Source organism: Rhinatrema bivittatum, chromosome 19 (assembly GCF_901001135.1).
Source record: "Rhinatrema bivittatum chromosome 19, aRhiBiv1.1, whole genome shotgun sequence".
NCBI classification, from domain to species: domain Eukaryota; kingdom Metazoa; phylum Chordata; class Amphibia; order Gymnophiona; family Rhinatrematidae; genus Rhinatrema; species Rhinatrema bivittatum.
In genome coordinates, this window is record NC_042633.1 from 20,156,074 (window position 1) to 20,167,216 (window position 11,143).

General features: G+C 56.4%; 2 protein-coding genes across 2 annotated transcripts; one reads left to right on the forward strand and one right to left on the reverse strand.

Moving 5' to 3' along the window:
* On the forward strand, nt 1-1,565 carry TMEM238 (transmembrane protein 238). Its single transcript, XM_029585077.1, has 2 exons — nt 1-515; nt 1,095-1,565. Exon 1 carries the CDS (start codon nt 70-72, stop codon nt 505-507), a length of 438 nt encoding a protein of 145 aa, XP_029440937.1. The 5' UTR covers nt 1-69; the 3' UTR covers nt 508-515; nt 1,095-1,565.
* An 849-nt stretch (nt 1,566-2,414) lies between these two features.
* Nucleotides 2,415-6,629, reverse strand: LOC115080990. Its single transcript, XM_029585488.1, has 7 exons — nt 6,563-6,629; nt 6,129-6,158; nt 4,851-4,976; nt 4,249-4,377; nt 3,439-3,520; nt 3,007-3,186; nt 2,415-2,553 (listed from the first exon to the last, which is right to left on the reverse strand). The coding sequence occupies exons 1-7, from the start codon at nt 6,627-6,629 to the stop codon at nt 2,526-2,528; spliced, it is 642 nt and encodes a 213-aa protein (XP_029441348.1). The 3' UTR covers nt 2,415-2,525.
* Nucleotides 6,630-11,143: the final 4,514 nt, after the last annotated feature.

An 11,143-nucleotide genomic window follows, 5' to 3' on the forward strand; every position in this document is an offset into this window, starting at 1 on the left:
CCACCAGATGCACTCAGGCATACACACACACACACACACACACACTGGCAGGTACGGGATGAGGAAGCCATGACCGCCAGCCCCTTGGCTCGCTGTCGCACAGCTCTGGTGTTTGCTGTCCTCATGGACCTGGCGGGGGCAGCGTCTCTGCTGGTGGGCATCTTCGCCCAGCTGCAGGTGAACGGGCGAGACTTTGGCGACCTGCTGATCTACACCGGGGCCATCCTGGTCTTCCTTAGCCTTATCGGCTGGATCTTCTGGTACACAGGCAACATCGAAATCTCCCTGGAGGAGCTGGAGAGGGACTACGCCGTGAAAGGCGGCACCCTGGCCCGCCTGGCCCGCAAGATATCCCGCCGCCTCTCCCAGGGCACCCTGAGGATGGCAGTGAAGAGGAACAAGGACGGAGGCTCGGCCAAGCCCAGTGCCACCGCCACCGACAGCCTGCGTCTGGCACATGTCAGGCTCCCGCAGGGTGAGCCACCTGGCCCTAACCCTGAGGCCTGATCCTGGAGGTAAAGAGTTTCTTTGGCCCGTTTGACCCCCAGCTGCCCCTCTCTCCCTCATTCCTTGGCAGCTTCTGCTGGGGGGGGGGTCTCTTCCCTTCCCTCCCAGTTCCTTCACCCCCCCCCCCCCCCCGGGAGATGGGTTGAGGGGCTTGCGGCAGACTACCCCCGCCTGCTGTGCAAACTGGGGGGGCAATGAGAAGCAGAGAAGATGGCCTGAGAGACTTGCCCTTGGTGTCAGCAGATCTCTGCACCTCTTCGGCCTCCTGACCCGGTCTCTCTCTTCAGCGGGTTTTTATCGCTCCCCTCAGCCCTTTTTTGCTTCTGCTCTCATCCTTTGGGCGGAAAGACCCCAGAGTTTTGAGTTATTTGTTGTCCCTGGGGTGAGGCGCATGGGTGTTGGCTGCGGGGGGGGGGGGGAGATGGGGTGTCTGCTCACCACACTGGGATGTCCCTTAGTTGACTTGGCATCAATGAGGTTGTGATGGCCTCTGGGAGTGCCCTAGTGTCGCTACACAGTACTGCAAACGCTTAGGAGACGCTGCTTCCAATGACCTTGTACTGACTGAAATGTGTTTTCTTTTTAAGGACTCCTCTCTGCTTCACTTCAGATCCGGAGTTTCACCCGCTGGGATCTACTGCCACCACTTGGCGCTCCTCTTGCCTGTGCGTTACGGCCCTCTGCACTTCTTCTGAGACTCCAGCGCGCTTCGTGGATGGCGGGATGGAGCAGAGGATGGATAGTGGAAGGGAGGGGTGAGGGGAAGCACAGAGTGAGAGGGTGGAGGGAGGGATGTGGCATCTTGTCCTGGAGTCTGTGGAAGCTAATAAAGCACTGCCCATCCCCCTCTCCTAATAACCTGGGCACTGTCATGAGAGTTGCCCTTTCCAGTCGGCACTGAGCCAGATTCGGTGCTTTGGGGATAGGGACATTAGAGTCCAGGACTGGGGACAGAGGTGAGGAGTGTACCAGGGGTCTGCTCCTTCAGATATAGATATATATATATATATAATTTGTCTAAATATTATTCAAAATAAATGTTTGATTCCTTTGCTGAGTATCAGTTTGATTCTGCACGGTGCATGTCTGGGCAGTCAGTAAATCAGCTTGCTGGATCAAATGACACTCCTCCCCCCCCCCTTTCATTTAATGCTTGCATTCAGGAGCCAAGCTTGGTTCTCCTTCCCCCCCCCCCCCTCCAGTGCATGCAGGGAAATGTAGTTCTGCCCCATGGGCATTGAATGGTTTCTTTGTTTTGTCTGGGAGAGGCTAATTATCCTTCCTCCCAGTTTGTTTGGTACTAGGCTGAAATAGGCCCTCTGCCCCATGGAAGCTTCCCTGCCAGGGTTATGGTCCCCTTCCCCTCCTCCCAGTCCTCTTGCAGTAACCCTGGGAGTATACCTGTCCCTCCCCTCCCCCCCCCCCCCATATTCTGAGCTTGGAACTCGGGGCACCTCTGAACAGCTCAGTCACAACACCACCACGTGACGCCTGCTCAGGCCAATTAGTGTGGCCCTGCGGGATGCAGGGCCACAGTCGTATCTTGGATCTTGTCGGGAGGAAAGGCTAATGCCACCCCTCCCAGAGTGTCCAGGGATGGCCTGAAATAGTCCCTCTGCCCCCATGGTACATCTCCATGCATGCAATGGTTCCGGGGGAAGGTGGAGTGCAAAGCCAGGACACGCTGGGCTATTTCTTCTCCCCGCCATCCCTGGATGACCTCGTAGAGACAGCCCTGGTCTTCTCCACCGCCCAGGCCAACCAGAGGTCTGGAGACCCAGACTGGCGAGGCCCCCCCCCCCCCCCCCCCCCCCGGACCATGAGAGCACAATCTGAGGGAAAAAGCAGGAAAAGCGACGCTGGAATAAGCTTCCTGGTCACCCGGTGCTTTACTGAATTCAGCGTTATTTAAGGAAGGTGCCCAGGGAGGGAGGGGGTGAAGCAGAAGCTGCAGGAGGAGAGGGGCAGAAGGTGGCTCTCTCCTCTCTCTCTCTTCTCCGTCTCCCGTCCCGTGGAGCTCAGAATCTTCTGCTGTACAGATAACCCCTGCCAGGACGAGATGACAAAGGCACAGCAAGCCTCAATGAATGTCCACCTAGCTCTCGCTCTCCCTCCCTTCCCTCGCTCTGAGCTGGAAGGGGCTTCTCTTCCTGGGTGGAGAGGGGACATTGGGCCTCTCTTCCCACGCCTACCCCCTTCCCCAGCAGTGGAGGTGGGAGGGAATCCCAGGGCCCGTCTGCCACAGAAAACTCAAACCCCGGAAGGCTGTAGATAAGCCACTCTTAATCCCTTCCTCTTTCTCCATCCCTCCCTCCCTCCCCCTGAATACCACCCTCTCCCTTCTACCTACCTCTCCCCTCTCCCTCCCTCCCTCTCATTCTGCCCTCTCTCCCTACCTCTCGCCCTCTCCACCTCCCCCACTTCTCTATCTCTTAGTCCCTTCTCTCTGTCTCACCGCCACTCCCTCTCACCACATAGGAGCTCTTTCCCACTTATCACCTCAGTCCCTTGTCTTCCCTCCCCAGGCTTCTGCAGCACTCTCCCGCCTGCTTTTTCTTCCTCCTGGCCCCTCCTTCGTCGTCCTCCGACTCCTCCAGCAGCTCTAGGAGATAGGCACTGGCCTCGTCCTTCTTCTTTTTCTCCGAGGTGCCCTCCTCCGCTTTGAGCTGCCGCCTTGTCCTGAGGGAGGGAAGTTGGGCATCTCAGGTGGCAACTGACCCATTAGCCATGGGCTACCAGAACATGCCTAGTCCCACGTGGAGCTCTGTGGCCCCCTGCACTGACCCTGCCCAGGCACTCTAGAGTGCCTGGGCATCCCAACACCCGGTGCCCTGGCCTTACTCAATCCCTCTCTATAGCGCTCTGTATCCCACTGCACAACGTGCCCCTGCATTTACTCCTGAGATCTCGTTTTAACTCCCAGTAACTTACATGACGACAAAGCAGGCCACCCCCGAGCAGAGCAGGATCAGGCCTCCCAAAACAGCTATAATTCGAAGGCGCTGCATGGTTTCTGCAGAGAAAAACCCAAGAGACCAGTTCAGGGCAGTGAGCGCCATCCTCGGTGTTTCTCATTCTCCCTACCCAGCCCTCCGGGAGGCCCTCTCTGTGAACAAGGATGTCCTGCTCGTAACCCCTAGTTCTGCAGTGGAAATGCATTATTAGTGCCCTGATCTGCTCCATCCCTTGGCTGCCCCTTAAGTGAGCTTTTCTCACATTCCTTACATTTACAGGACGAACCCCCCCAAACACAGCAAGAGGCCGCATGGCCGGCCTGGTCTCCCCTTCTGCCCTCGGGATAGTCTACCTCCCCAATCTTTCAGAACTGGATCACATTCTGCCGTGTCCTTTTCGGAAATCTCGCTGTGGATTTTGACAGGGGCCCGCCGCTTACCCTCCCATTCCCTTTGGGGGCTTCTAGCTGAGCCCCATGCCCCCCCCCCCCCGTTAACCCCCTCTCCCTCCCATCTAGCGCAGCCACCACAAAAGTCCTCCTCTCCCCCATTTTACCACCCTTCCCCCATAGTCACCAGATCTGCCTCCTGCATCACCTCTTCAGTCTCCCAAGGCCAGGAGACTGTGGAAGATGATATGGGATTTAGTTTTGGTGTTGGGGGGGATGTTCCGGCACCCCCAGAGCTGGTGTTTATGCCTGCCCCCCTCTCCCCCCCTACCACCAGATGCTGAGGAGGGCGACCTTTCCCCAAGGAAGAGGGGGGAGGGGGGATGGTTGTTACTCACTGCGCACGGTGGGCTGGATGCAGATCGCTTCTCGGAAGCAGCACTTGGCTTTCAGGCAGGGCTCTTTCTCCGTAATGACCTTCCACAGCAGCGTTCGGCACTTGCTTTTGGGATCGGGAGCGCCACACGCTACCCAGCCAGGTGGGGGCAGGAAGGGAGAGGGAAGAAGAGAAGAACACGCGAGAGCAGACAGTGAAGCAGTGGGCTCAGTGGCCTCCGACCCATGCACCAGGGGCAAAAGCCAGGGACTGCTTGATATGGGAGTGCAGTGGTCCCCCCCCCCCTCTCCTACAAACCTCATGCTCCCCACATGCCAGTTCAGTGGATTTGGGGGGGTCTCCAGGACCGGAGGAGCTGTTAGCAACCCAGACCACCCTTTCATATTGCTTAGGCTAGAGAGCAGCCGGGAGGTTTAGACCTGCAGGCAAGGTAGAGCTGTGTCACCAGTCCTGACACTAGGGGGCCTGCTTTCACTACTAACCCCAGGGAAAACCTTTAAGTCACAGGCACAGCCCTGCTCTTAGTGGGGCTTTAAGAACAGATAAAGCCAGCCTGAGCAGCTCTAACCCCCTGGGAGAGTCCGCACCCTGCTCGTCTCTTACCTCCGTCTCTACTTTTGTAGCAGAGATGCTCCAGGAAACAGCAGCCGAGAGCCAAACATGTCCCGCTGTCGGTGATGGAGATGTTGTGTTGGCAAGTCTGGGGATATAACTGGGATGGGTCACAAACTGAGGGGGGAAAACAGTTTTGCAAGTGAAATGTCAGCCATCCGAGATTCCCTATCTCAGCTCTGGGGAGGGACTGAAGCCCCCCTGTGTATCCCCAGGACAGGGGCAGTGCTGGGGAGGGGGGAGGGACTGAAGCCCCCCCTGTGTATCCCCAGGACAGTGGCAGTGCTGTGGAGGGGGAGGGACTGAAGCCCCCCTGTGTATCCCCAGGACAGGGGCAGTGCTGGGGAGGGGGAGGGACTGAAGCCCCCCTGTGTATCCCCAGGACAGGGGCAGTGCTGGGGAGGGAGTGAAGACCCCCTGTGTATCCCCAGGACAGGGGCAGTGCTGGGGAGGGGGGGAGGGACTGAAGCCCCCCTGTGTATCCCCAGGACAGGGGCAGTGCTAGGGAGGGGGAGGGAGTGAAGCCCCCTGTGTATCCCCAGGACAGGGGCAGTGCTGGGGAGGGGGGAGGGAGTGAAGCCCCCTGTGTATCCCCAGGACAGGGGCAGTGCTGGGGAGGGGGAGGGACTGAAGCCCCCCTGTGTATCCCCAGGACAGGGGCAGTGCTGGGGAGGGGGAGGGAGTGAAGCCCCCCTGTGTATCCCCAGGACAGGGGCAGCACTGGGGAGGGGGAGGGAGTGAAGCCCCCTGTGTATCCCCAGGACAGGGGCAGTGCTGGGGAGGGGGAGGGACTGAAGCCCCCCTGTGTATCCCCAGGACAGGGGCAGTGCTGGGGAGGGGGAGGGAGTGAAGCCGTGTATCCCCAGGACAGGGGCAGTGCTGGGGAGGGGGAGGGACTGAAGCCCCCCTGTGTATCCCCAGGACAGGGGCAGTGCTGGGGAGGGGGAGGGACTGAAGCCCCCCTGTGTATCCCCAGGACAGGGGCAGTGCTGGGGAGGGGGAGGGACTGAAGCCCCCCCTGTGTATCCCCAGGACAGGGGCAGCGCTGGGGAGGGGGGAGGGACTGAAGCCCCCCTGTGTATCCCCAGGACAGGGGCAGCGCTGGGGAGGGGGGAGGGAGTGAAGCCCCCTGTGTATCCCCAGGACAGGGTCAGCGCTGGGGAGGGGGGAGGGAGTGAAGCCCCCCTGTGTATCCCCAGGACAGGGGCAGCGCTGGGGAGGGGGAGGGACTGACACTACAGACACACAAAAATAAAAAGTTTTACTTACACAGTGGCTTGAAAAAACTTCCTTTGGGCTCTTTGAAAACAAGAGAGCATTAGCACACAATTAATCCTGGTACTTCCTCTTAGGGAGCTGCTAAAGTCTTATCTGCTCACCCTGGCCTTCCCTGACTGATGGTTCCCGTAGCTCTTGCTCCTTATTATTAAGTTATTGTTTGTCTGATTTTACTTTGGAGCAGCGGAATAGAAGCTTGCATAAATAAATAAATAAATAAATAAATAAATACTTGCTCGTGCAGTAATGCAAGTTTTATTGTCTGGATTTCTCCACCGGTGCCCTGGACTCTGAGAAGCCTGACCAAACCTCCCAATCTGGGCCCTCTTCTGATTCCCTTTTTTTTTTTTCCAGGGGGCGTGCGTGTGTCAACCCTCCCTTCCTGACCCAGTCCAGGGGTGGGGAGATCTGAGGCTGCTACTCACCTGACTGGGTCACCCCTGCTGGGATGTGCCAGGCCAAGATGCAGAGGGCCAGGGCCCTGGAAAGCATGGCCCCCCCACCGCCCATGACTCCCTTCTCCCTCCCCACCCGGTGGATGCCATTTTTTTCCACGTACAACCCCCGCTCCCTCCTCCGGTACATTAGCTCGCAGGTTCCCCCAGCAGCCTTCCTCGGCCATGGACACGGACACCTGCCTTGCGCAGGGATGAGGTCACAGTGCGCGTCCCGCCGGTGAGGTCACAGTGCGCGTTCCGCCGGTGAGGTCATAAGAGTGCGTTCCGTCACTTCTGAGTGCGCGATCTGGGCGGCTGCCCTGGCTTTTGGCAGTGATGGGAGAGTCTCCTTCTGTCAGGTGTCCTCCCACCCCCTCAAGATGAAAAAGGGGGTGACTTTCCCTATAAAAGACGACATCTGCCATTTGACACAAAGCTTTGAGGGTCTTCTTCCTAGGTTTCCTCTATGCTCTTCCTCACTCTCCTTGCCTCTCTCTTTTCCTATCCCACCCTCCCTTTTTCCTCTCTCAGATTCAGGAAATGTTATTGGTTATACAGTTTGTACACCTGTTGCCAGAGTAGTGTATGAAGGGATCAAAGTAAAAAAAAAAAGGATATAAACACTATTCTACCAGAAACCCTGTAAAATAAGGACAGTAAAGATGGTTCCTGGGTTCTGGTGCTGATCCGCATTGTCCCTGCTCAGATCCCGGCTCTGACCCCGCAGATCCTGTGGCTCTGGCTGCTGTTTCTCCTCTTTCCCCCAGGATCAGACGCAGGTTTTCCTGCTCCTTCCTGGGTGAGAAGTCCTGGATTTTCTCTCCCCCTTTTCTCAGTGCAGGAGGAAATGCATTTCTGCTTCTCTTTCTCCGCTGCTGCACTGCAGGCAGAGTTGGGCTTCTGGGGGTTTCCAGCTCACTTTCTGCCTGCACCTTCTGTCCCTAACCTTCTGTGCCTAGTGAGGGTCTCTGAGGTGAGGGAGGCTGCTAGCGTGGAGTTTCTGTGCAGGGATCTGTCCCAGTTTCGCCAGTTCTGTTTTCCCAGTAGGAGGTGTATTGGGGTTCTAGGGCCCAGTGCTGCTTTTTCCTAGGTAGGGTTGGTGCTGTGTGAGTGCTGGCAGTTGGTGCTGTTATGACATGGCAGATGGCCCTATCTGTCTCTTTCTCTCTGTCCTCCCGCTCTTCCTCTCACTGTGTATAGATCGATAGTTCGCAACCGTGTTAGCTTCCAGTGATGCCAGTGACCAGAATTGATGGTTTACTGAGACGTTGGGCCGAATCACCAGCACATGTGCCAGCCACCATCATGACACACTGACGCCATTTCTCTGCTGCCCCCTCTTGATGACGCTACCCGTCAACAGGAGCTCCTTGGAGAGATGCCACCCTGAATTTATGGCAATGGGAGGAGGGGGTGCATTTTTAATGACTGCATGGTGTCTAAGTGATTCATCTACTAAACTTCTGCTGGACATTAACTGAACTCAGAACTTGCATGGCATTAGAGGAGGGTGGGGGTGGTATACAGAGGCAGAGATTTAAGACATGAGAAATCATTAAATGGGGAGAGGGCGGTTTCCAGCTGCTAATGACTGATGTACATTAATCAAGTCCATCTTGCATCTGTGCACTGGGGAAGGACACTAGGAGGTCACAGCCGCCAGGCATGGAGTCTTCTGGGACCGAATGAATCACTCAGGTTTTATACCCCCTTCCTTAGAGAAGCAAACTCCAGGACTGGCACAGAGAGGATCCTCAGCAGTGAGTGAGTGAGGGTTAAAGCCTGGGACTGGCACAGAGGATCCTCAGGGTGGGGGGAGTGATGGGTAAAGCCTGGGAGGGGCACAGAGGATCCTCAGGGGTGAGTGAGTGAGGGGTAAAGCCTAGGATGATGGGCACAGAGGATCCTCAGGGTGGGGGGAGTGATGGGTAAAGCCTGGCAGGGGCACAGAGGATCCTCAGGGTGGGGGGGAGTGAGGGGTAAAGCCTGGGAGGGGCACAGAGGATCCTCAGGGATGGGGGAGTGATGGGTAAAGCCTGGGAGGGGCACAGAGGATCCTCAGGGGTGGGGGAGTGAGGGATAAAGCCTAGGATGATGGGCACAGAGGATCCTCAGGGGTGGGGGGGAGTGAGGGGTAAAGCCTAGGAGGGGCACATAGGATCCTCAGGAGTGAGGGGTAAAGCCTGGGAGGGGAACAGAGGATCCTCAGGGTGGGGGAAGTGAGGGGTAAAGCCTGGGACTGGCGCAGAGGATCCTCAGGGTGGGGGAGTGAGGGGTAAAGCCTGGGATGGGCACAGAGGATCCTCAGGAGTGGGGGAGTGAGGGGTAAAGCCTGGGAGGGGCACAGAGGATCCTCAGGGTGGGGGAGTGAGGGTAAAGCATGGGAGGGGCACAGAGGATCCTCAGGGTGGGGGAGTGAGGGTAAAGCCTGGGATGGGCACAGAGGATCCTCAGGGGTGGGGGAGTGAGGGGTAAAGCCTGGGAGGGGCACAGAGGATCCTCAGGGGTGGGGGAGTGAGGGGTAAAGCCTGGGAGGGGCACAGAGGATCCTCAGCAGTTAGAGGTTGTGGGGGCACATGGGAGGGAGAGGTAATGCCTGGGGAAGGGAAATCAGAACACAAAATCCCTGCATGCAATGGGTCTTTACTAAAACTAGATCAGCCTGAACAGCAGAGATTGTGCCAGCTGCATTCCCTAGAATATACGTCTGTTCTCTGATAAAGCTTCTCTAAAACATAATAAATGACAGCAGAAAAGACCTTCAGATCCATCCAGTCTGCCCAGCAAGCTTGCTCCGTGCAGGTTATCCCCATGTTACTGTTAAAGGTGGTAACTGCCTCTCCGTGCAGGTTACCCCCATGTTACAGTTAAGGGTAGTAACTGCTGCTCCGTGCAGGTTACCCCCATGTTACTGTACGGGTAGTAACTGCCTCTCCGTGCAGGTTACCCCCATGTTACTGTTAAGGGTAGTAACTGCTGCTCCGTGCAGGTTACCCCCATGTTACTGTTAAAGGTGGTAACTGCTGCTCCGTGCAGGTTACCCCCATGTTTCTGTAAGGGTAGTAACTGCCGCTCCGTGCAGGTTACCCCCATGTTACTGTTAAGGGTAGTAACTGCTGCTCCGTGCAGGTTACCCCCATGTTTCTGTTAAGGGTAATAACTGCCGCCCCGTGCAGTTTACCCCCATGATTCTGTTAAGGGTAGTAACTGCCTCTCCGTGCAGGTTACCCCCATGTTACTGTTAAGGGTAGTAACTGCCGCTCCGTGCAGGTTACCCCCATGTTACTGTTAAAGGTGGTAACTGCTGCTCCGTGCAGGTTACCCCCATGTTTCTGTTAAGGGTAATAACTGCCGCCCCGTGCAGTTTACCCCCATGATTCTGTTAAGGGTAGTAACTGCCTCTCCGTGCAGGTTACCCCCATGTTACTGTTAAGGGTAGTAACTGCCGCTCCGTGCAGGTTACCCCCATGTTACTGTTAAGGGTAGTAACTGCTGCTCCGTGCAGGTTACCCCCATGTTTCTGTTAAGGGTAATAACTGCCGCCCCGTGCAGTTTACCCCCATGATTCTGTTAAGGGTAGTAACTGCCTCTCCGTGCAGGTTACCCCATGTTTCTGTAAAGGTAGTAACTGCCGCTCCGTGCAGGTTACCCCCATGTTACTGTTAAGGGTAGTAACTGCCGCTCCGTGCAGGTTACCCCCATGTTTCTGTTAAGGGTAGTAACTGCCGCTCCGTGCAGGTTACCGCCATGATTCTGTTAAGGGTAATAACTGCCGCTCCGTGCAGGTTACCCCCATGTTTCTGTTAAGGGTAGTAACTGCCGCCCCGTGCAGGTTACCCCCATGATTCTGTTAAGGGTAGTAACTGCCGCTCCGTGCAGGTTACCCCCATGTTTCTGTTAAGGGTAGTAACTGCCGCTCCATGCAGGTTACCCCCATGATTCTGTTAAGGGTAGTAACTGCCGCTCCGTGCAGGTTACCCCCATGTTTCTGTTAAGGGTAGTAACTGCCGCTCCGTGCAGGTTACCGCCATGATTCTGTTAAGGGTAATAACTGCCGCTCCGTGCAGGTTACCCCCATGTTTCTGTTAAGGGTAGTAACTGCCGCGCCGTGCAGGTTACCCCCATGTTTCTGTTAAGGGTAGTAACTGCCGCGCCGTGCAGGTTACCCCCATGTTTCTGTTAAGGGTAATAACTGCCGCCCCGTGCAGGTTACTCCAAGCCTTATGTTAAGAGCAGTAATTGTAGCTCCGTGCAGGTTACCCCCATGTTTCTGTTAAGGGTAGTAACTGCCGCGCCGTGCAGGTTACCCCCATGTTTCTGTTAAGGGTAATAACTGCCGCCCCGTGCAGGTTACTCCAAGCCTTATGTTAAGAGCAGTAATTGTAGCTCCGTGCAGGTTACCCCCATGTTTCTGTTAAGGGTAGTAACTGCCGCGCCGTGCAGGTTACCCCCATGTTTCTGTTAAGGGTAATAACTGCCGCCCCGTGCAGGTTACTCCAAGCCTTATGTTAAGAGCAGTAATTGTAGCTCCGTGCAGGTTACCCCCATGTTTCTGTTAAGGGTAATAAC